The sequence below is a fragment of the Genypterus blacodes genome, unplaced genomic scaffold, assembly GCF_046128005.1.
Source record: "Genypterus blacodes isolate CSIRO-AG114 ecotype Tasmania unplaced genomic scaffold, CSIRO-AGI_Gbla_v1 ptg000249l_1, whole genome shotgun sequence".
Taxonomy (NCBI): Eukaryota; Metazoa; Chordata; class Actinopteri; order Ophidiiformes; family Ophidiidae; genus Genypterus; species Genypterus blacodes.
The window spans coordinates 18,630-42,963 of record NW_027467045.1 but is presented as its reverse complement, the minus strand read 5'-3'; the positions used below and the strand labels follow the sequence as shown (position 1 = coordinate 42,963).

The window sequence follows — 24,334 nt, the reverse complement described above, 5'->3', positions numbered from 1 at the left end:
CCCTTTTTTATCTTTTCTCCCTTTGCTGATTTGAATATTGTTTCTGTTTCCCTCTTGCTTCAACTTAGACAGTAAATGTTTGTTAATCAGCCCTGATCTCTCTCTCACACACACACACACACACACACACACACACACACACACACACACACACACACACACACCTGCTGCTCATTACACACAGGTGTTCTGTATTTAGACGCTTAATCAGACACAAACAAAGAAGTGAGAACTGAAGGTTTTTTTATTTCAGTAACAGTCATTTACAACAGAAGCATCAGTCGGTGCAGCTACAATAAATAGTCTCTGATCAAGTGTAACCAAAGAACCAACAAACTCCCGAGAACCAAGAACCTCTTAGTTTGATCACTGTGACTGAAGCTGAGCCTGATCCTCCAGAGGTCAAGAGGTCGACCCCATCCTCACCCCCGTCTGAGCCGAACACTGTGCTGCCATATTTACACAAAACAAAGAAGAAGCTCGTCTGTTGGCGTCACGATATGAGACAACCCATCACAGCCTGGATGGTAAAACATGGAGTGCTGGATTTCTGGAGGATCCGGGTCGGTAAGCTTCACACACTCTCAAACTAAAGGGTTAACGTTTCTCACACACACACATACACACTCGGATCTTAACCCACAAACTGTTACTGAGAATAAAGTTTAATCAAGTTTGCTGCTCGCTCATCAGTTTTGTGGTTGAACTTTTTCAGACACAGAAGTGAGGAGACGCTGAGCTGTGGACAGAGCAGCCAGAGCGACCGCACAGTCCTCCGCTCTGTGCACACAAACACTCTGGAGTATTTTGGGGGTTACTTTGGCTGTATTTACACGAGGTTACGTCACTCTGTGTGGACCCGGTCTGCTCAGACGTTGAGGGTCTTCTTCACAGAGAAGATGATGTCTTTGATCTGTGGCAGGCTGTTGTCCTCCAGGATCTTAGCGTAGGGCATGGGGATGTCCACGCCCGTTACCCTGGTGACCGGAGAGTCCAGGTAGTTGAATGCGGGACCTGCAAACGCAAAGATCAGTCAGCAAAGAGCCAGGCTAACACATGAAGATAACCGAGTCCTTGTTGGCCACAGGAAGCTTCTTTACCCTCCATGATCCTGGCACAGATCTCAGCTCCGACACCAAACTGAGGCCAGCCGCCCTCCACCGTCACCAGGTGGTTGGTCTTCATCACGCTCGTCTCGATGCAGTCCATGTCCAGCGGGCGGATGGACCTCAGGTTGATCACCTGACGCACAAACACAGAGGGGGAGGAGTTAGCGGAGGCTTCTGAGCTCAATCGGCCAACCGTCTGCGTGTCGATCTGTGGTCTTCTACCTCGCACTCGATTCCCTCCTGAGCCAGGACGACCGCAGCGTCCAGGCAGTGACTCACGTACCGGGAGTGGGCAAGCAAAGTGACGTGGCCTCCTGAGAGACAGAGAGGAAGAGGAGGAGGAGGAGGAAGAGGACAAGAAGATACTATGAGCTCAGGTCAACAGCAAACCTCCACCTTCCCATCCAGAGCGTCTTCTCGTCTCTCTGGACTCTCACCTGCTCGCTCCACCTTGGCCTTGCCGATGGGGATGACGAAGTCTTTGGACTGCGACTCTTCAGACATCTCGAAAGGAACGCCGTACATCAGCTCGTTCTCCAGGAACACCACTGACACACACACACACACACACACACACACACACACACACACACACACACACACACACACACACACACACACACACACACACACACACACACACACACACACACACACACACACACACACACACACACACACACACACACACACACACACACACACACACACACACACGGGAACAGGTTCAGTGTTACTGATGTGTGTGATGTTAAGATGGAATCAGGTGATCAAAGGTTTCATGCTGATATTTGAACATATGTTTTCTTTTGTCAATTGGTGACCTTTGACCTTAGGCGGACTCACCGGGGTTGTCGTCTCTGATGGCTGCTTTCAGGAGGCCTCTGGCATCTTCGGCGTTCCATGGACTCACCACCTTCAGCCCTGGACAGTGACCGTACCTGCAGACACACACACACACACACACACACACACACACACACACACACACACACACACACACACACACACACACACACACACACACACACACACACACACACACACACACACACACACACACACACACACACACACACACACACACACACACACACACACACATCCACATCATCAACCCCTGTAAACCTCAGATTGTTTAGTAACAACATCCGTCTCTCCCAGTGTAAGTGAACCCACCACGCGGCGAAGCACTGGGAATGCTGAGCGGCGACGCCGGCCGAGGCTCCGTTGGGGCCTCTGAAGACGATGGGCACCGTCTGCAGCCCGGCGGACATGTAGTACGTCTTTGCTGCTGAGTTGATGACCTGATCGATGGCTTGCATGGAGAAGTTAAAGGTCATGAACTCACAGATGGGCCTCAGGCCAGCCTGGGGGGGGAGGGAGGGAGAGAGACAAGCACAGTGGCAGGTTAACATGAGCCTGCTGCTGCCAGTGTTTGTCTTAGGGTTAGGGTTCTTCCTCCTCTTCCTCAGTGGATTGGGGGCAGGGCCACGCTGTACCTGCAGCTACAGTGTTTTGTCAACGTGCAGGCGTGTGGATGAAAGGAACATGAACTCACCATGGCAGCTCCGACTGCGATCCCGGTGAAGCCCATCTACAGGAGAGAGAGAGAGAGAGAGACAGGCGGGCGGGTTTAACAGGCAGGCGAGTGTGGTCGTGTTCATACTGCATAGTAGTGCTGACATGAGGGTGCAACTTTTACTCAAGATGAAACCAAACTAAGACTTATTTGATCCATTTGACCGATCCTCATGTTGAGGAAGTCTCACCTCTGAGATTGGAGTGTCGATGATGCGTTTGTCTCCATACTTCTTCCACAGACCCCTGCTCACCTGCACACACACACACACACACACACACACCAGCATACTTTAGGAGAATGCAGACTGACAGCGTGTCCTCTGTCTGCCTCCACAGTTAGAGACCCCCACAGTTAGAGACCCCCACAGTTAGAGACCCCCACAGTTAGAGACCCCCACAGTTAGGGGCCTGGTGCTGACCTTGTAGGCTCCGTCGTACTGGGCCACCTCCTCGCCCAGAAGGAAGACGCGCTCGTCCCTCTCCAGCTCCTCGTCCATCGCCTGGTTCAGAGCATCGCGGACGGTCACCTGAAAGCAGCAGCACGACTCACTACTACAGCCCAGAGGAAGAAGCTCCTCCAAGGGCTAACAACAACAACAACAACAACAACAACAACAACAACAACAACAACAACACGGCCAAACTGTTCTGACACTCCATGAGTCAGCAAGAACAGACAATGGAAATAAAGGATGTTCTCCTGTGTGACATCATCATCATCCGTCTAGGATCACCATCTCTCAATGTGGTGCATTCAGGTGCATACATGACGTAAAAAAAATCAGTTTTCAAGCTCATGTAAACACACAGAATGCAAATGATGGAGTCTAAAGGGCTAAGAACACATGACTTTGAGTAGCAGGAACCCGTGAGCTGGACAAGTCGGAACATGAGTGAAGCTGAAGATACTCAGGTCCCTTTTTAAAAAAGAAATCGTGATTGACAGCAGACGGAACAGACCAACTACAATCAGCCAATCAGCCTGTCAGTGGGTGTGGCTGTGAGGCATCAAGAAGTAAAAGGACAAATGTGACTTAACAATAACTATAAATGCATCAGATTATATTGTTCTTCTGTTATATTACTTAAATTCATATATTTCAGTCATTTCTCTGGTTAGCCTCCATGTAGGGGGCGCTAATGCTGTCAGAGTTCCTCTTTACTCAACGAGATGTCTTATGGAAGAAAAAACAACTTTATAGACGAATAAGAGTCGAGGTTAGTTTCATTTAAAGGAAAGATAAATCTTTCCGGCTCCGTCTAACAGCTGGAAGGTGAACTGTGGCTAAGATGCTACATGCTAACACAAACCTGCACAGGGGCCGCGGCGCTCCTGTGGAACTCCCGCCGCAGCGCCGACACGCCATTCTGTGAGGACAGAGACAGACGCCATTACAAACCGACACGTCCCATACAAGCGCTGGAATGTTGTAAAAGCGCGTTTATACAGAATCATTACCCTTCCTGAGCGGAGTATGCACCTCAACGACGCCGCCATCTTCAGCCTGTCCTCTGCCGGAGTGTGGGCGGGGACTTGGCGAGGTCAGGGTATTCCAGCCAATCACAAGGACAGTGGATGCGTCTGTCGTGACGTAGAACAGCAGAGAGCCAATCAGGGCGGCGTATAGTTTACCAAGCGGAAGAAGTCAAAATAAAAAATCCAAGGACAACACCGCTGTCATCCTGCGTCGGATTCCCCCACCCGAGATATGACACGAAGAGGGCGGGGCAATACGGAAGAAGTATCAAAACTTACGAATACCTAAAGTTTATACATTTGTATTGTACAGGTTACAGTTAGAGTGATGGAGTGATAAAGATTATATGTTTGTTGTCGAATCTGGGGTGGGAAAAATGACTGATCCACATAGTAACTGGTTGTGTCCATGTGACCTTCACTGATGAGGCTCTGCTGGATTCTATCCTCCAGAGCAGAGATGCTGCTCTGTGTACCGCTCTGCCTCTCTGCTCATGCGGCCTGTGTGTGAAGCTCTACTTCTGGGCGAGGGGAGCTTGATGCTCTGCTGATGGCTTCACAGAGCTCATCCACCAGGGGGCGACAGTTTCCAAGCCCAACCAGAGGGACTTTCTCTGGTTAAGGGCAGTAACTATCCCCCTTCTGATCCCTTCAAAGTGACCAGTGGTAAACTCACCCACCTTTATTCTTGTTCAATGTTTTTCTCAAAATGTTACATCTTCTTTCTCTAAATATCCCAAATATTTTCTTTTATCTCAAAATATCCTAACTTTGTTTTCGTAAATTGTGGACTTTTCACTAGAAATATTTCAACTCCATTTTTGTCATATTTTGTCTTTTTTCTTGGAACGTTTCATCCGACATGTCTCTGTTCAGCAGGAAGTGGAATTATTCAAGGACAACTACAGAAATAAAATATGATTTATTATCAACAAATGAAACATGGGTACAGAGAGAAAGAAACAATGTGAGTGTGCAGAGAAACACACACTCCTCTGAGTAAAGGCGAGTACACACTGACGGCACTGGAGCTGTTACTTGGTTTCCTGTTCGTGGACTCGCATCTGAAGTTCGTCAGGTTTGACAAATATGGCATTGAAATACCTCCACCAAGGACGATATGTTTAGTGAAGAAACTATTTTCATGATCCAGGACTTTCACCTAGAAACGCTTCCACCGGGTTTAGTCTCTCAGTACAAAGGTTTCTGGAAATATTCTCCACTGTATTCTTCTTACATTCAGACCAAAACAACATGAAGAGTTTAGATTCTATTCTTGTCCTCATCCTTGAAATAAAGACCTTTTATTTTCCTCCTGGACGTTCGGCTCCATCACATCCATCCATACACACTCTTGTGCTTAGATTAGATTCTCCCCACAATTTAGGATCAATATCATAGTAACGACGTAACCGAGGGTTCACAGGCTGTAGTCAATAATCTGTTCAATTCAAACACTGAGAGGCGGAGGCATGATTGCAGGGCTGTGGGGACTTGGCGGAGGTATGAACTCCTCTGGGCTCAAACCACCTCAACTCTCCAACAAACAAATGGGTCTGAATTGTTTTTAGGCATAAAAGAAAAAGGCCACCTTCACTTTCCTCTGCTTTCACTTACCGGGCAAGGCAGGAGGCAGGAGGCAGGTTGGAGGCGTGGCCTACTGACAAGTCATTTCATGCCGTTTGATTAAGTGATGAATGTCTGCAGTGGGCGGAGCTCAGGCGGTCTTAAGGCGCCGACAGGTCGGAGCGTCCAACCTCAGAGTGTCCCTTCAGCAGGCCCAGCCTCACCACCACCACCCTCCTCTTCTTTGTCTCTGACCCTTCACCCTCCTCATCCTCCTCCTCCTCCCCCTGTTCTTCCTCCGCCCTCTCCTCCGTCTTACGTTTTCCTCTCTCCTTCCTCTCCTCCTTTCTCTTCCTCTGCTTTTTCGCCTTCTTCTTCCTCCTCTTCTTCTCCTCTTTCTCGGCCTTTTCCTCTTCCTCGTCACCTTGGATGGCATCGTGAACTTCTTCCTCTTCCACCTCTTCCTCCTCCACATCCATCTCCTCTTCCTCTTCTTCCTCCTCCTCCTCCTCTTCCTCCACGTCTGGTTCCTGCTCTGCTTCTAACTTTGGCCGTTGTCGTCCATTCTGTGATGCCTGAGGGTCAAAGAACAACAAAGCAGCGCACAGTCAGGACTCATGAACTGAAACAGAGAGCGATCAGCTGGAGGGAACCAATCACAGCTGAGCGTTAGAACAACAAACTGAGCTTGGGTTCAGCTTTCATTATCTGAGGGTTTTGTTGTGATTGTGCACCTGTGTGTCCTTGGAGGAGCCGTCATGAATGTAAACAAACATGCAGGCTGGAATGTGAGCACTGTGATTGGCTGTTGCTGGGATACAGAAAGGGGAACTCACAAACTTCTTGCCGCTCTGGAGGCGATGCAGCAACAATCTGACGGTGTCTTTGTTCTGGCACAGGCCCATTGTGTTGAGGGCGTCCAGGGCGGAGCCTGAGCAGCCCTGGAGACGGAGCTCCGCCCCCAGAGCCGCCTGCAGGAAGTTGTTCCTCCAGATGTTTCTGGTGAACAGCGGGATGGAGAGTGTCACCACAGCCCGGCGCTCCAGCAGCATCTGGGCCTGCTCCTCTGACAGCTGACTGCACACACACACACACACACACACACAAATTAAATTGAAGAAATTACAAAATATGAGGCCTCTGCCAGCCAATCAGATTCAGTTTCAGAGTGTGACTGTGTGTGTGTGACTGTGTGTGACTGTGTGTGACTGTGTGTATGCCTGTGTGTGTATGCCTGTGTGTGTGTGACTGTGTGTGTGTGACTGTGTGAATGTGTGTGACTGTGTGTGACTGTGTGTGTGTGTGTGCGTCTGTGTGAGTGTGAATGTGACTGTGTGTGTGTGTGTGTGTGTGTGTGTGTGTGTGTGTGTGTGTGTGTGTGTGCGTGTGTGTGCGTGTGTGTGCGTGCGTGCGTGTGCGAGTGTGACTGTGTGAATGTGTGTGTGTGTGTGTGTGTGTGTGTATGTGTGTGTGTGTGTGTGTGTGTGTGTGTGTGTGTGTGTGTGTGTGTGTGTGTGTGTGTGTGACTGTGTGTGTGTGTGTGTGTGTGTGTGTGTGAGTGAGACGTACTGGCTGCTCTTGGCGAGGGCGTTGATGTCGGGGAAGAGCGAGCGCAGACAGGTGCTGACCAGCGGTGCTTTGTCCTTGGCCCAGTCCAGGCAGCGCTGCCAGGGGAAGGAGGACAGCGGCTTCCTGCTGGACACCTTCTGATGGAAGGGACTGTCTGCCTGACGAGACAACGCCTTCATCTGCACGCCGAGGGAAACCAAACACAGCACAGCCAGTCAGTGAGGGGGAACAAGGAGGCGTCAGAGGGTCAAAGACTCCCTCAGCTCCTTCCTCACCTCCTCTCGGATCTGTTTGCTCAGGAACTCCATCATGGGCTTCCTGGCGCCCTTGGCCGACCACAGCATCTTCAGGGCCGACTTGTAGCACGACTTGCTCACCAACAACGCCGCTCGGCTCTTCTTCCCCATCCTGCACACTTTGTTCTTCTTTGATTTAGCGTCTCCCTGCGGCGAGCACACAGACAGGTAAGACATAAATATGAAGGCAGGGTACAGACAGACAGACACACAGGCACACACACCTGTTTGGGTGGGGGGGGCCTTAGCCACAGGGACCTCTTGCCGCTCTGTCGGCGCTTGGACTTGCTCCGGATGACCTGAGCGCAGGTCTCGCACAGGAAGGACTTGTCGTTGACTACGGCGTCCGGGAAGGCCCAGTGCACGGTGTCCGGGGTGGTGAAGGTGAACACGGCCCTGCGGTTGAAGCTGCGGCCGCTGCGCTCGAACTCGCACTTGCAGCAGGAGCAGTTGTTGTCCTCCGGCCGCTTCAGACGCTGCCGGCCCCGGCGTCGCCCGGCGGTGGGGGCGGCGGCCTGCGCGGGGTCCCCGGTCCCGGTTTTCAGCAGGTCTTCGTCGGGCTGCTCCGGTGGAGACGTCGCTCCCGCATCGGTGTCCCCGAGGCAGTCCACCTCCGCGCCCACGGCCGGCTCCGGCTCAGGCAGGTCGGCCGGTGCCCCGGAGCCAGACACCGTCCCGATCGGGTCCAGCTGCGCGGCGGCGGAGGACGGAAGCGCAGAACTTATGAAGTTAACGGAACCGGACGCGATGTTGGCGTAGTCGTGCTCGTTGGCATCCGGAGCGGTGAGCTGCTCCCCGTCGCTCCCCGCCGTCAGCTCCATGTTTTCACTCATTACAAACGGAGGATCAGCAGTGCAAACACGCAGAGAAATCAACTTTGTCCGCGTTCATCGCTCGCAGCGGAGCAGCTAAGCTAAGACGGAGAAACCCCCAGAATGCAACACTCTGTCAGATCAGCTGTAGTCTGCCGGTATTGATGAGATCTTTGGTGATAATCAACTCTACTGTGCAGGAGAATAACAAATATAAACTACAGAAGCAGCTACGACTGACCGGATGCAGCCACACTGGATAAATAAACCAACTTCCGCTTCTTTATCAGCTTGTAGATTCCTGATGTCGCCTCCTTGTGGCAGGAGGGGGTAATGCAGCCGGAAAAGTATGGAGAAGTGATCTTAAGTATGAAGGCTGGGATAGAAAAAGATGAAATGTAAGAGATTAAGAGAAAAGAGCTACAATATGTCGACAGAAACAAAAAGCACATTTCATTTCAAATGTTTTTAAGGTTGAATCAATAAAATGACAGGATCACAACACCCAGCTTCAGTAAGAGGAAGAAAGATGAACCTTGTGAACACAGCCATAAAGGCTCTGATCACTGTTTCACTGAGGAGTCTCTGTATTATTATATGATGTGACAAGAACAAAATGATGTAGTGAGGAACCAGCTGAGCGCCACAAAGTGTCGGACCAACACAAACACACACACACACACATATTTATATACATTATTATTACAAACCATGCAGCTGCACTCACTGTAGATAATGTTCATCTTTTAATGCACTATTTGTTCATGGAGGGGGGGGGGGGCGCTCGCTGTGATTGGCTGATGGAGAGAGAGGCGCTCTGTAGGCTCTATGGTCTTTATGACGTCATCCATCCTCAGTCAGCGTGTGAGTGCAGCTGAAGAAGAAGAAGCGGTAAGTTCACTGAGCATTCATATGAGTTAGCTAAGGATGAAACCTGATCACTGTGCCCGTCAACCATTCAATGAAACAACAACACAATCACGAATTTTCTATCCGTGACGTCCGCTTCTGCCGGGACGCGCGTTCTGCTGCGCGGCAGAGCGGCAGCTGTCAAGAACGACATTTCCGCGTTGTGCGCGAGCCTGGGCGTCTGGCCAATCGTAGCAGCTAGAGGCGGGGCCTGCCCGGAACTGCGGAGGGGTCCAGAATCACGCTCACGTTAAACACGCACCGTCCAGGTTAGCACAGGTAGCTTCACCTGCAGCGGCGTTAGAGCTGCGATCTCAGGTAAGACTCTGTCCGCGCCACTGTTTGCTTCACACACATGTTCATCAGCTTCAGCTCGGTGGAGTTTCAGCTTCATGCAGACAGACAGCTGTGAGTTACAATCTGCTAGCTAAAGTCTCTGCTGCAGCACCTGCACAACTCCTGCGTTTCTCCTGCATGATGTCACAAAGGTTTGTCCAGCTGGAGTGTGTGTGCCGCCATTGCACTGAGCTCACTGTGGTGTGAAGGTGTGAAGTGCAGCTGCTGGAGCGTGCAGTCAGCAGTGATGCACATCCGTCACACCGGGTGAGCCTGTGTCCCCCAGATCAGAGTGTGTGTGAGATGGAGCTGATGATCACACAGTCAAACTCTGGGTTCAATCACTTTTCAATGTTTTATGAACCAACACCAGCCAGTCTGAACCCGAACCACAAACCCTGAATGTGACACTGCTAATGTTTAAACCTCAGCCCCATCAAAGACGGTGGCAGATTACACTTCTCCTGACCACAGGACACAGAACATCTACACGTGAAGAAGCAAAGACACAGGCGAATGAATCCACACCTGCAGTGCTTTCACATCTTAGCATGCAAAGCAAAGGCCGATAATACGCACAGAGACAGGCCGCCAAAAACAGGAACTGGCCCCAAAATACGCCTTCACCCAACACATTAAATAATATTCAACAGTTTTATACACAGCTGAATCAAATGTGTCTGAGTCTTGAGTCTGATGTCGTGCTGGCCCGCTGTGTCCCCAGTAACTATCCAGCCGCAGCAGTAACCTCATGCCCTAATTGCTGTTCCTTCTCTGTCCAGATGGGGGAGCCTGTAACTCTCAATGTGGGCGGTATTGTATACTGCACGTCTCTGTCCACGCTGCAGCGCTACCCAGACTCCCTGCTGGGGGGCATATTCCAAGGAGACATCCCCGCTGTCAAGGACGCTCGTGGAAATGTCTTTATTGACCGTGACGGCGTGCTCTTCCGGTGTGTGTGTGTGTGTGTGTGTGTGTGTGGATTTGAATTGGAACTTATCTTCATTTATTAATCATGTTAGCCCAGGTAAAGGAGGCGACTTCCCGGTTCCCTTAAATAAAGAGCATCAGCCACACTGTCCATTGTGTAGTGCTGAACACTGGGCGAGGAGAGGGAGGGCGTTAATATCCTTACCCAGAGGAAGTGGCTCAGTGGGTAGTGCTTCCGCTTGGGAACCGGAGGGTCGCCAGTTCGAGCCCCTGCCGAGGTGCCCCTGAGCAAGGCACCGAACCCTCAATTGCTCCCCCCTCTGCGAAGGGTGGTAATGTAATGTAAGTCGCTTTGGATAAAAGCGTCTGCCAAATGATCGTAATGGAATGAAGTCCCTCCCTGCAGGCATCAAAGCCGCCACCTGGTGGAGGTTGTTTACTCAGCTAACCCAGAAATAGAGAGGAAGAGCTGGAGATCTGTTTGACTCTGGACTCCTCCAATAAAGGTCAAAGGTCACATACATTTACATGAAAGTGTAAACCCAACGGTAACTTTTAACATGAAGTTTTAATTTCAGTGTCAGTTTTTGCTGATAACTCATCGTATTATATGTATTATATGTGATGCTGACTGTCAGAATGAGCAGTTTTTTTACACAGTGTGTTCAAATTGTGTTAAATTTTTTTTACATTGTACTCTGGTATATATTTAAAGTAATATAGGATTAATTTCACATTGTGAGTTAAAGTAAGATTAACCCGGTTCCTCTCTCCGCTCTTCTATCCCAGTTATATCCTGAACTTCCTGCGGACGTCAGAGCTGACGCTGCCGCGTAATTTCAAGGAAACAGGGCTGCTCAGAAAGGAGGCTGACTTCTATCAGATCGAGCCCCTGGTCCAGTGCCTGGGAGACCCCAGAGCCCTGCTGCCCTCTGCTGCCGACACCTACGAGGAGGTGGTGGAGCTGTCGAGCACCAGGAAGCTGTCAAAGTACTCAAACCCTGTGGCTGTTATCATCACTCAGCTCACCATCACTACCAAGGTTACACTGACAGTCATGGTGGCAGCAATAATAAAAGCAGTAGTTGTCTGCCTATGGACGGCCTCTGTCCCTCTCTGCCTTGACCTCCCTTGAGTTTGGGCTTCACGGGTCAGCTGTTCAGCTTCTTTCCCAGAGGGACGGAGGAGTGCTCCACTTTAAGGACTCTGCGGCTCCCTCTGCCCTCTAACCCCACCCCCATCCCATCCCATCTTCCATGGAAGACTCTCCCCTCCACCTCCTTCCCACTCTGCCATTGTTCTCATCCCCAACCGACCTCCCACCATCTGCCTTGCCAAGCTGCCTTGCCTCTCCCGACGTTTCTTCCTTTTTTTCCTTACTACACATTGAGGTTTTCTCTGGAGTTTTTCCTCATCTTTCTAGAGAGCTTTGGGCAGGGGCGGGAATTTTCTTGATGTTGTGGGTCTGTAAAGCTATACAAATAAAATTGACTTGACTTGCCTTTCCTCTCTGTCTACAGATCCACGCCATGTTGGAATCCATCTCCAGCAGTTTCACCAAGTGGAACAAACATATGTTGGACACTAGAGAATACCAGGTGTCCTTCACCTTTGGACCATGTGACCACCAACAGGAAATCAGCCTCCGTGTTCACTTGCTCGACTTCATCTCCAAATCTGTATGTTTACAGCTGTGTGCCATCAATTTTACAAAAAAGCCAAGTCAGGTCACTTCAGTCACACTTCAGTGGTTTGACATCGTCGTCATCATCACGTGTCTTGCTGAAATTAGCGGGTGTTTTACTCAGTTGATGAGTTTGAAAAATGATTGTTCCTAATCAAGTTTTTGTCTTTCTGGGTATTTTTGCAGGGTTTTTCAATCCGCAGCACACGTGTTCATCACATGAGCGAAAGAGCCAATGAGAACACAGTGGAACACTACTGGACCTTCTGCCGGCAAACCCGCAAAGTGGATGACTGATGAACAGACTGAAGCGCTCTATGCTTATGTGCTCTATATTATTTATTATCCACTGTGACAAGCAGAAGCCTCCACATTTTCAGTAAAGTCCATATACAGACCATGTAACCTCTGACCTCTGCATGCTCCTGCTACACCTTCTGCTTAGTGTGCATGCGAGTAAGGTCCACTAAAACACACACACACTCTTTTGATTTGATGGTGCCTTAGATGTACTGATAAGTTATCTGATCAGGGCTCATCTGTGTTCTGGTCAGCTGGTTGTTGATGATTGATTGTTTGATTAGTTGTTTTTGAAAAGTTTATTTCAATGATAATTTAACATTACTGCATACATTGTAAAAACATTTATGTATTTGCCAATTGTTAGTTTGTGCAAGTGTGTGTTAAACCATCACACCGACAATGTTTTCATGAGTTTGTTTTGTTTGTAAGGATGATTCCATTCACACACTGCACTAAAACTGCTCCACTCCCGTAGGTTCTTCTTCTTCTATTGATTTCTCTTCTACCATTTCTTGAGCATTGAACATAGACTCACATGAGGCGTTTCCATCATAACAGCTTCCCATTTGTTGGGTGTCTGTGTCCATGTCCGTGTTGCGTGCATTACCTGGAGGGTAATGCAGGGATTTGCATAACTCTCCACGTGTAATGCAAATCCTCATCAGACTGAGCCACGTCAGCATGTTTCTGTTTTGTGGCGATCCCTCTGGATGGTAGAAACAAGTCCATGACAGAAAGGACTGTATCTTCCACCCACTCACTCTCCTTGTGTGGCAGAGACATCGCTGTCTTGTGCCTCTCACCACATACAGGTTACAATGGGCTTCATCTGTCATTTATAATGGACAGCAAAAAACAAGAGGAAATGTGTGTGTGTGGCATGTTTTAATGCTAGTAGACCGGTGCCAGCGTACGATCCTTGGCAGGAGGTGGCCAGGGTTAAGTGGCATGGCGACTAAGACATGAAAATAGTGACACAAGAGAACAAGACAATCAAGTTAAGGTGACGAATTACGGTACTGTCAGATGTGACCATGTGTGCACAGCATGGAGACAGAATCCTGGAGTTAAGACGTCTTCATGAAACCAGTGAGCTCCTCTGTATCAGAAATTGTAGGACGAGTTCTTGTTCTTCGATCATGAGTTTAAGGTGGAGAAGCTCATAACATTTTATGAAGAGACTCTGGAACCAGCACCGGGGGCTTGATACAATGGTCGATTATATAGAGCTAAAAGTGAATAATATTACTGGTAAAAATTACTAAAATACATGAAATGGGTCTGTTAAAGCCCACAAGGTCCTGTAGATCACATGTCATTGTGTTATTTGATAATGTCACTGAATAATTAGCTTGTGGCCATAACAAACTGTATATATCTCAAAACCTCACATTATAAGTCATGGTCACGCTTAAGTTTTATAAACGCGATTACAGACATAATATATGCAGAATTCTCCAACTTCCATAAAAAAATGTCAGCTACCTAGTTTGGACATTATCGAGCTGAAAGCGAGGAGACAAACAAGCATCTTATGAGGAACGACTAAAAAAATCCATTTGAAAGCAAAAATTGGACACATGTTTGACGATAATCAAGAGTGAGCTGTGGCTCAGGCTAGCTTGCTTGCTTGCTTGCTAGCTAAAGCGAACTGTGGCACAAGCAAAGATTGTGCCGGAGCCCCGCCCACTGTGACGTCAGCGCTCAGCAGGGCCGCTCATGTTTGTGGCTGGAGCTAAACCTTGGGCGCTCTCACTGCCTCCCCAGCAGCCCCTTAAAGTTCACTGAGGTGGAGTTAGTTCTTCATGTGTGTCGGAGCTCCTCAGTTAAAGTGTCTTTACCCGCCGCACCCCACCCCCACCCTCAGACGGGGGGGAGCAGAGCCCGCCCCCTCGCCTCTCTCTCCCGGTAGCCTCCGCCTGTCTTCTTCGGTCTGTCATCCACACCGCTGTTGTTGCAGCCATTTTAGCGTGGAGCGTCGGCACAGCGGAGACCGGAGGATGCCGAGACTGCACCGCTAAAAGGTAACAGCGCTCTCTGTGGAACTGTGCCGCCTCTGTCGGCTAACTTCGCGATTCGTATCTCTCAAACGCGGGGGAGGGGGGGGCGCACTTTGTGCTGAACTGCGCTCCGGGCCGGCGGGAAGAAGCTAAAGGCTGCCTGGTCAACTCACAGCAGCCCAGACAGAGGGAGGTTCGCTGGGAGAGCTGCGCTTCTCTCTGGCTTCACAAGTGTCTGAAACATGGCGCCGTGTCTTCTAAGGAGGCATTGAGGAGCTTCTCTGTGGCGTCTGTGTGAATGTGCCGCCGACACTTAAACGTGTTGGCGGACTGCTATCGTGGAATTACACCGAGATTTATAGGCGCGAGCGGAGGGACGGGGGCGCTGTTGAGCCGCGAAGACGAAGGCTCGCGCACACTGGGAGCTCGCACGTGATTGGCTCGCGCTTAAAGAAGAGTTCGCAGGTGATTGGCTCGCTTTTGTGTCGCGATGCTCACAGTGTTTCTCAGAGTTTCAAGTTTCTATCTTGTTGTTGCTCAACATTGTTAGATAAGTGGTTGTTGTATGGCCCAGAACGCTTCAGGCTGCTTCCTGTTCACCCGACTCATCGGAGACCCAGTTGGAAGGTAAATGTGTTTACACTATATTCCACAGTGGTGTGATTCAAACTTATTTGCGGACAAACCTTCACCTTAAGCAAGCGGGGGACTTGTTGACGATAATGATGGATCTCTGTGCCCCTTGTACTCAATCGTAAACAGCGATACAAAAACAGTACACAGTTTCAGTTTCACATTTCTCCACAGAGCTTTGGCAAGAAAACAGAGTTTGCCATGGCTGCAATAACACCTGTAGCTAGTGAGCCCATTTTAAAAAGCGGAAAAAGACCTGCACAATATTGGACAACATTCACAATTCTTTAAATATACTACAATATCGCAATTAAGGTATTGGAATGCATGTACAGCATTTAGGAAAATCTGTCATATGGACCTCGTAAGAAAAAAATAACTACTTTTAAAGCACTTTAGAAAGACCCCACATCCACCTGTTCATGCTCTGATGGCAGGAACAAACCATGAAACGATTTTGTCCTCTAGTTATATGTACAAGTGCAAAGTGCCTGAAGGACACCGTTCCTGATAATGTTAACAGCAGTATCATCATCATGTCATTATGGGGGTTATGTCATGTCTCCAACCACTATAATGTGGTAAAACAAAACACCCTGCTGATTTAATGCAAATAAAACGAAAAGCACTCTATGCAAATGAAAAACCACTGATCCAATGTTTTTGGCAGGTTTAGAGGCCGTTGTTGGAATGGTGCTCATTGCAACTTGATACGTTGAAGTCAAATTATAGTACAAAGGTTATACTTATGATGCTATATATAAGACTTATGATCTGTGTAATGTTATGAGATGTGTGTGTGTGTGTAGCGGTCTAAACAAGGAGTCGCCGTAGATAGTGGATTAAAGGTTAATTATTTAGTGAAAACCTTACTAGCTCTTCTGTAGCCTGTTGTAATGTAATGTAGCTAGTTGATGTTGAGTGAGTTTCAAAAAAATCTTGCTAATCATGAAAAAGTCATTTTCCTGTCTCTCAGACTGTAATTGCGTCACCCTACGTACTGGTGTGGCACATCATCCAGTCTGTATCCTGTTGTTGTGGCAGCTGTTTATTCAGCAGTCTCACTGTGGCCATTTTGTATTTCTCCTTGTTAACGATGGCAAAACAAAATGGTGGAAAAAAAGAAACAAAATACCATCATTAACATTGGATTAAATGTGGTATTTATTTTGTTGTCAGTAATGTATTGGCAGTCTGGGCCAATACAGAAATACTTCACTGTTTTCATTAGAGATTCTAGTCATTTGACTCCGAGGTCTCCAACAACTGAGTTCCTTTGTTGCACAGCAGACAGGCGTCTGGTTTTGATGTATGTTGTTAAGCTATGGTTATAGTTGTCTTCTTCAACTAGCCTAAATTTGTTGAATGTATTGTATACGCAGTGTTTCAGTTGTAACTGTTGAGCTGATATGAATGCTGAGGGAAGCTGGATTAGTGGCTCAATGGGCTGTGGTTGCATGAATGAACTGTAATTATCTAAACCTCCACCTTCATTTTGGCCCAATGTGCAGAATGCCTTGATATTATTTCATCTCAGAGTCAAACTCACATCAATTCTATAGAGTGATTATTTCCTGCAAATGTCAAAGGAATGAAAGTTTCAAAGCCACAGCTGCACCCTTTGAACTGGCTAATCAAGTGTTGGAATTATAGGGAAGAAACATTCCTCACAAGCGGCATACACACATCCATGTCGTAACCAATCGGTGCTGTGCATGTTGGATGGACCCAAGGCCAATAGAGAGCTAAAGAAGAGAGACTGTAGTCTTATGGTTTCATGGCGGATTGCAATCTTTGACCTAAGTGCTTAATAAATGTACAGCAAAGTGATGTCATCTGAATAACAAAGTGATGTAATCCAATTAAACATTTTAGCAGTGATGTCAATAACTGCACCTACCTGTCATTATAGAACCTAGCATCATAGAACAGGTTGAATACTCATTCTTAAAAAACAGCAAGTACTCAAACGTGCGTTTCATTCATGTGGTTAGGTGCATAGCATAATGTCTTGGCTGTATCGCAATGTGAGCTTGCTAATGCTAATGGTACAAAGTCCTACGCACGTTAACCACAGCCACCCGTAGCTAGTATACAAATTTAAGTGTTAGTTAGTTCCGTCTTGTGTGATGTGATGAGTCATTTTCTTCCTTTTTCATTCACTCCTCTGGTTTGACGTCAGTGCTTCACTCATTTCCTGCGGGGGATGGGCGCCATGCTTACCGCTTTGTTCACTGCAGTACGTTTGGCCTACAAACTACGACACATCTACCATCTCCTCAGGGAAAGACACTGACTTCTTGGCCTGCCCCCCCAGGACAACTGGAGGGTTAAAGACCCCAAAATTCAACATTACATACAATATTATATAATCAACCACAGCTTCTTTCGGGTTTGGTAATCTCATGTGGCCAAACTGTGACTCTTATCCTATGTACGACTATTATTGGAAGGCGGCTTGAGTAAGTGTGTATGGATTAGCCTCCAAACTTGCCAAAACCCATCAGCACCCATCAGGCAGTTCATGCACCAAAGTCACCAGGAAGTTTCACCTGGTGGCCAAAGCAAGGTGACGTCATCTCAGTTAAGCTCAGGGCAGAGCACGGTGCTGTGCGTTACACACTCGGCTGCTCTGATCCTTGAGGGTGGTCGAGCTGCTCATTCAAGGTTTAACATCCCACACTCGTCTGTGCCATCAAAGGCGAGTCCTTGCTGGTTTGGCTGATCAAAGAGAGCAGATTGATCGTCTGGGAGGAGATCTTCTGGTGCTTTGCTCGATTTGATTCATTGTGTTGTCGACCCCAGAGGGTCTGAAGCTTCTCCGCTCATGGCCGCTCCTCACCTATCCTGCTATCTATTTGAACAATCACTGTTTTGAGTAATAAACTGCAGCCTGACCTTGAACCCACCTTGGAACATGCGTCGGCTCTATCAGCTCCTACTGTGCAGCGCTGACACAGTGCTCACTAACTTCTTGTTTTTATTCGCGCCCAGACTACTCTGACCTTTGTGTTCTCACATTGATGTTGGTTTGCCTGAAAAATGTTCTGTGTGACACTTTAAAACAACGACGCATAGAAACGGAGCAAAAGGAGGATGTATGTATGTAAGTTAGGTAACATTGAACTGGGAGCAGGGGCCAACCTAGAAATGGTTTGTAGAGTCGGCCCTGTTGGAGGACTTTGTAGTGTTGCTCTGCATAAAGGCTTGTTGATGTGGAGGAGAAGCCACAGTATGAAGAACATCTGCTGTGTCCTGATCCACAAACAAGGTGTAAAGGCCTGTTATCATCATTAATGAGCTACCACCTATAGAAACAGCAGATGAGACTGCTGAGCTCTACCATCAGACTCTCCTTCAGTAGAGTTGTGTTCTCTTCACATTTATGTCACTGTGATTGCGGTTTCTCTTTCCCAATATGGAGCTGAATCGTTCAGAGCCAGGCGACCTGCTTCCTTTTCCTCTGAGACTCCATTTGTGGCTCTGCTTTATAGAGAGCAAAGACAGAGACGCCATCTTTAAATGACCACAGGCTTTATGGCCGGTATTAGCAGATTTGATTTCACCAGTTGGTCCTGCTGAGACCACACAGAGCAGGTTGGGCTAGCAGAGCGTATTTAGCGTGGAAATGTGTATTTCACTGCTGATGATGAAGGTAAGTGAAGATGTAGTGATTGAGTGATAATCCCCCTCCTCACATCTCGTGCTTTGGTTTTGACCCCATGTTAAAGGTCAGAGCTGTCACAATGAGCATTCACCCACATTCTGCTCCGTGCTAAACATCAGATCCTGTGCAGCTCCTGCGTCTCCGTGCTGCTCGTTGATACGGACGCTGAAACGAAAAGTGAGATGTTAAGAGCTGCTGATGTTTCACAGATGCAGGCAGAAAAAGCTTTTTTTCCTCTTTGCTCGGTGCTTGTTACACCCACACACACACACACACACACCTCAGGCTCTTTGCTTTGGTCATTAATAGTTCAAATTCAGATATAAAAAAATGCTGAATGAATTTAGGATGAAACATAAATATGCTAATCAAACTGGAAATCCATTTTAAATTGCAGGATTTTTTTATTTTTTAGATTTGATTTAACCGAGCCCTTCTCTCCTGGCAGGAGCAGCAGGATGGCTGACGCGGCCCGGGGTCCCGTGGTCAGCCGACCGTTCCAGTTTGCCACAGAGGAGCGGAGGGCCGTCCACTCCTGGTCGCGGATCTCCTCGGCGGGGCAGAGCATCCTCCTGGACGCGCTGAAGATCCTCAGTCCCATTTCCCGCGACCTCTCCAGCACGGAGGAGCTGGTCACCTTCCTGCAGGAGCTGAGCGAGGAGGGCCACAAGCCCACCGTGCTGCGGAGTAAGGATGTGTACGGCTACCGCTCCAGCACCAACCAGCCCCTGACTGAAGACATGCTGAAGCAGCCCGACAAGAACACGAGGCCCACCGCCAAAAGGAGGGGGAGGAGGCCCCTGACAAAGAAGAGGGAGGTGCACCCATCCTGGAGCACCTCAGAGAGGATTAGCCCCAGGATTCAAGGGACACGCCCCCCAGAACTGTTGGTGGGCCACAACCGCCTCGTCTGCAGCAGGACAGCAAGTCGAACTGCAGACACGTCGCAGGCCCTGCAGATGCAACCATTCCTCAGACTGAGCAGTATTGAAGGCCTGCCCGGCTCCCACACTGCCAGGCTCCAATTCCACACCACCTGGGAGTCGTCGGCTGGGAAGCACCCCGTCATGTTCACGCACTCTCAGCTCCCTCCGATGCTTTCAGGAATACCTTTGCACCCTTCTCAGAACGGTGGCGGGGCACCCACTAAAGCCGTGGCCTTGTTCAGTCAGAAGAGCCTGTCCTGCCCCGTCCGCGTGGACGGCGCCCTCATCGGAGATTCCGCGCCTGTGTTCTACACCAATGGCCGAGCGTTCCCAGAGACTCACACAGAGCTGACAGGCAATGACTGGAGGGGCAACGGTCTCCCTCGGGCCCGTAGCAACCAGACCAGACAGAGAAATGGCTGGAAGGACAAGAACAATGTTAGGTGGAAATTGATCAAGGTGGACGACTCTCGCTCGGTGGCTGAGGCCCGGCTGAAGGCTCAGAAGATCCTCCAGGTCAACCTGTCTCCTGTGATCCAGATCCAACCTCTTAACCACGTGTTGAGAGATTTCAGATATTCCAATAATTGACTACTCAGACTCGTGTGCGCACACACACACTCTCTCTCTCACACACACACACACACACACACACACACACACACACACACACACACACACACACACACACACACACACACACACACACACACACACACACACACACACACACTCTTGTTTTAGCAGATCTTAGTGTTTCATTATTGCAGAAGTCTTGATTGTTGTCATCTGTGCTGCGGCGTCTCTGAGGCGTTGGGGGTGAAGTCCAGCTCTCCCCAGCAGGCTGAAACATGTTCAGTCCTTTCAACTGTTTTTAGTTTCCCTAGAAAACACACAGGGCCAATTTATACTTCAAAACTAAGCTGGCTGCATTTCTGTGCAGTCTGTTCTGTTGTGCTACATTTTGGTGTTTGCCTCCATGCAGGTCAGAAGCATTTAACATTCATTGGTCCACACACATTCAGGCAGCTCAGCTCACCTACAGGTGTTTGGAAAGTTGGAGCCTCCGGTGCTCCGATGTCCATTCTGTTCTGCCATTATCACTTCCTTTGCTGGGAGAATCACTGGAGCACTGAGAGGAAACACAACGTGTCCTGGTGATGATGAAGCCAGAGGAGCAGCTGAGTGTGGAAACAGCCCAGAGGCGGCGCTGCTGCTTTTATTTTTTTCCCTTTCTCCACGCCGGCCTGAAAACATTTCCGTCCCCGCCCACCGTAACATATGTGTGTGGTCATTAACTGCTAGCTGACTGGTTACGGTCGCTATGAGGAAGCATACAGTATGAATTGGCCTCAGACGTGTTAGCAGCATCGCTGTTCTGCTCTCACGCTGAGCTGCAGGGTAGCTGAGCAAGTCTGCCCATGTTTTCTGTGCTGCACCGGCCACTGTGGGCATCTGGGTCAATGAATCCCTCCCCTTTGTAAAGAAATGTCACAATTTTCTGTATTTTACACTTCAGACTGTGGTTTAGTATTGAAGAGCTGATGGCTATGACCTGATTTCACACAGTGTTTCACTAAAACAGTGAAGAACGAGCAGCCGCTCTCTTCCATCAGACGTTAGGAGACACCAGTCGAGACCGTCCTGCTGGACCAGCTGGTCTTCAGATGAGCCGGCCGTCCGTTCTTCTGTCGGGCAAAACAAAAATGTTTCTTTACAGGAATAAATAAATAAAGGTTAGTTTGTCTTCCTTTTTGTATTTTTGCTCCATTTTCTTTGGGAATCAAAAACCAGTAAAGGGCGTGAGAGAGCCTCAGTCCCAGTCCATCTACATGAAGGTTCCTCTGGTCCTGGACTCGCTCGTGTCTTACAGTGATACGCTTGTGAGGTTTCACCTGGTAAGGGGACAGAAATATCCAGAACGTGACCTGGTTCAGATGTTATAACCTGAAGCTCATGAAACGTAAAGCTTCTGGCCAATCATAAGCCAAGGATCTCAAAGGAAACTGTGAAACCTCACTAGCTGTCTGTTAAGCAACATCACAGCTGCTATGGACACAGAATCCTCATGAATCTGAATAAAATTGGCATTGTGAGCTTTATCAGTCCTGAGGCAGCTGGTGAGACGCCTGTCCTCAGTCTACTGCAGGATGTTTGAAAGCGTCTCATTGGTGATGTCAGCAGGCCTGATCCAGATGTTTGTGTGCTGATTGGAAGCAAGTGTGAGATTTTCTTCATGTCTTTTGTTTCCATCCTGATGAGGTCAAATTGAATCATAACAGCAAGTTTCATTTCCTTGGATCCCTTGGTGTGGCTGTGTAGATGCTCTGAAGCTCTGAAGCTCTCTCAGGAGTGGAGTGGAAATGTCTTCCTGTTGAGTCCAAGTGTTTGCTAGCTAAAAAGACTTGTTAATGTACATCAGGACGCTGAACCAAACTGTGGCAGTGATCCAGCTGTTGTAGCTCACCTCAGATGGGTCCATGATGCAGATTATGAGAAGCTCTTTGACATTTATCAGCCTGTTGAACACGAGCGTCTGTAATATTCCTCACACATTGGTTTGTTGTCAGTACTTTCTCAGACGTGGAGATGTGAACACGCTGATGTCGCTCCAGGTGCTAACTGCACTGACACAACATGAGGTGAACACGTATGGATGTCTGCGTTTACGCTCTGGACTCACACCTTCACTGTGCAGGAGCCTGTTTAAGGGAAGTCCAAACTCCTGATTCAAACTCATCTTTTACACTAGCAGGCGTATTTGACACTTCTTCAGTCTTCAGCACAGTGCGTTTACCGTCTGATTGTGATCAGATGGACTCTCAATCCAGTAACTTAAGGGAAGGAGGGATGATGTTTAAACTTCTGGGTGGATTTTATGAATGATTGCGTTCCAAACTTGCATCCAATTCGACACATGCGACCTCATCTGGATAAAGAGCACAGATGTTGATGCAGATGTAGTTCAGGCTCCTTCACAGTCTGGCAGGTGGAGTCTCAGTCTGGTGACAATGTGTTACCTGTATGTTCACACCTGGTTTAAATTATTCCGTCTCCTCACAGGAAGTGATGGTGGTGCTGCCCCCTACAGGCTGGGATGACTTTGCCAAACTGCCGTGTGTGCGTTCCAAACATTTTCCAGGAACCTTTTTCATGTTACTGTGTGTGAAAATTGTGTATTTGATTGTTTTGGCTCAACCACACGTTCCGAACATGCGTCACTCGTCCTTTTACAGTTTCTGATGCATTTGGAGGAATATTTGGACAAACATTTGAACAAATTGCGTAGTCTGTTTGTCCCACAATGTCACTAACTCAAAGCAAAAAATGTGTTTTTCAGAAACAAAACAGCTTGAAAAATTCAAACAGCAGCATTAATATCAGTGTTAAACATTGAAATGCAGTAGATTCAATCATGGAGCACTTGATTGACAGAACATTTAATATTAATGTAATGATGTGAAACAAACCCAAGCAGGTGCATCAAACTCTCTGTGTGTGTTTACATCATACACACTCCTGACCTGTGCCATCTTAGCTCCTTTAAACCTCCACACACACACACAAACACACACACACACATTTCCTCCCTGTCAAACTCTACACACAGCTGTCAAAGTGACTCCCCAGGTGTTATTACATGGTCGTGTCCCTCTTCATCATGCTGGTCGGCTCGTTTGAGCTCCACATGTTGAGCCTCCTGGCTTCCTCCTGCCTCTGACTGATCCCAGGCTGCCTGCATGCCCTCATGCTCACACACACACACATTCATACCTTTTCTAGTTCTTTTTTGTTAGTCTTTGTGCAGCAGTTGTAAAATATTGTATTTCCTACATGATCTTTGACAACTTTTTTGCTTAATAAAACTGATCTAAAAATGAATCTACGATTTGTTTCCAGTTCGTATTGAGACCTCCTGAGCGTGCTGAGGATGAGGCTGTGTTACTGTGGCGTCCTTTGTTCACTACGTTTGTCACCTTGGTAATTTGGACATTTGTGTCCATTTGTCGTCTTTGGTTGATCCATGACGTTCCTGTCACACGTCCTCATCCTGTCTAGTTGCTGGTCCAGTGCAGCCTGAAGAACACGTTCAGGCAGTTTTCCTTCCTCCTGCCTCCACTCACTTCTCTCTGTGTCCGTCTGCCTCCAGGGCAGCTACACGGACATGTTGGAAACAACACACCATCGGCCACAATCCCATTGTGGGACTGATGTGTCTGTTAGCCCATCACAGCTCGTCTTTACTTGGACGAGTAAATGTAAACAGCCATTGGCTTCCAGGGTTGGAAGTGCGTCTTGTTACACAAAACAAAAATGCAACACTGCAGTCTCATGCATGCTCTCTATCTAACAATGTTGGTGGCTGAGTATTCACTGCTCGGGCAGAGACATCCATACATGCTTGAATACTTCAATACTGCTGATATGAACATATGGAAGTATTGAGTGAGACAATCTTTATAATATAAATGTTGTGTTATAAGCAGTAGAGTATGGATTGCAATTTGAAGGCCCGTTGCTTTGACCTACGAT

The 24,334-nt window shown here is 48.2% G+C and overlaps 4 protein-coding genes across 5 annotated transcripts; 2 read left to right on the top strand and 2 right to left on the bottom strand.

The window, feature by feature from the left end:
* Positions 1-226: 226 nt before the first annotated feature.
* On the bottom strand, positions 227-4,227 carry pdhb (pyruvate dehydrogenase E1 subunit beta). Its single transcript, XM_076171397.1, has 11 exons — positions 4,153-4,227; positions 4,005-4,061; positions 3,113-3,220; positions 2,882-2,944; positions 2,671-2,706; positions 2,289-2,479; positions 1,956-2,050; positions 1,547-1,657; positions 1,332-1,423; positions 1,101-1,242; positions 227-1,014 (listed from the first exon to the last, which is right to left on the bottom strand). Exons 1-11 carry the CDS (start codon positions 4,189-4,191, stop codon positions 869-871), a joined length of 1,080 nt encoding a protein of 359 aa, XP_076027512.1. The 5' UTR covers positions 4,192-4,227; the 3' UTR covers positions 227-868.
* Positions 4,228-5,073: 846 nt separating this feature from the next.
* LOC143016873 (uncharacterized) lies at positions 5,074-8,660 on the bottom strand. The gene is made up of 5 exons (XM_076171415.1): positions 7,826-8,660; positions 7,581-7,748; positions 7,306-7,484; positions 6,573-6,813; positions 5,074-6,311 (listed from the first exon to the last, which is right to left on the bottom strand). Exons 1-5 carry the CDS (start codon positions 8,432-8,434, stop codon positions 5,898-5,900), a joined length of 1,611 nt encoding a protein of 536 aa, XP_076027530.1. The 5' UTR covers positions 8,435-8,660; the 3' UTR covers positions 5,074-5,897.
* A 617-nt stretch (positions 8,661-9,277) lies between these two features.
* kctd6a (potassium channel tetramerization domain containing 6a) lies at positions 9,278-13,008 on the top strand. The gene is made up of 5 exons (XM_076171389.1): positions 9,278-9,304; positions 10,441-10,610; positions 11,378-11,630; positions 12,109-12,267; positions 12,459-13,008. Exons 2-5 carry the CDS (start codon positions 10,441-10,443, stop codon positions 12,567-12,569), a joined length of 693 nt encoding a protein of 230 aa, XP_076027504.1. The 5' UTR covers positions 9,278-9,304; the 3' UTR covers positions 12,570-13,008.
* Positions 13,009-14,181: 1,173 nt separating this feature from the next.
* Positions 14,182-23,667, top strand: ccdc71 (coiled-coil domain containing 71). 2 transcript variants are annotated; one of them, XM_076171393.1, is made up of 2 exons: positions 14,182-14,599; positions 19,324-23,667. In XM_076171393.1, exon 2 carries the CDS (start codon positions 19,334-19,336, stop codon positions 20,390-20,392), a length of 1,059 nt encoding a protein of 352 aa, XP_076027508.1. In that variant the 5' UTR covers positions 14,182-14,599; positions 19,324-19,333; the 3' UTR covers positions 20,393-23,667. The 2 variants fall into 2 exon arrangements, with proteins under 2 accessions (XP_076027508.1, XP_076027507.1); XM_076171392.1 differs by lacking the exon at positions 14,182-14,599 and adding an exon at positions 15,136-15,202.
* The last annotated feature ends 667 nt before the right edge of the window (positions 23,668-24,334 follow it).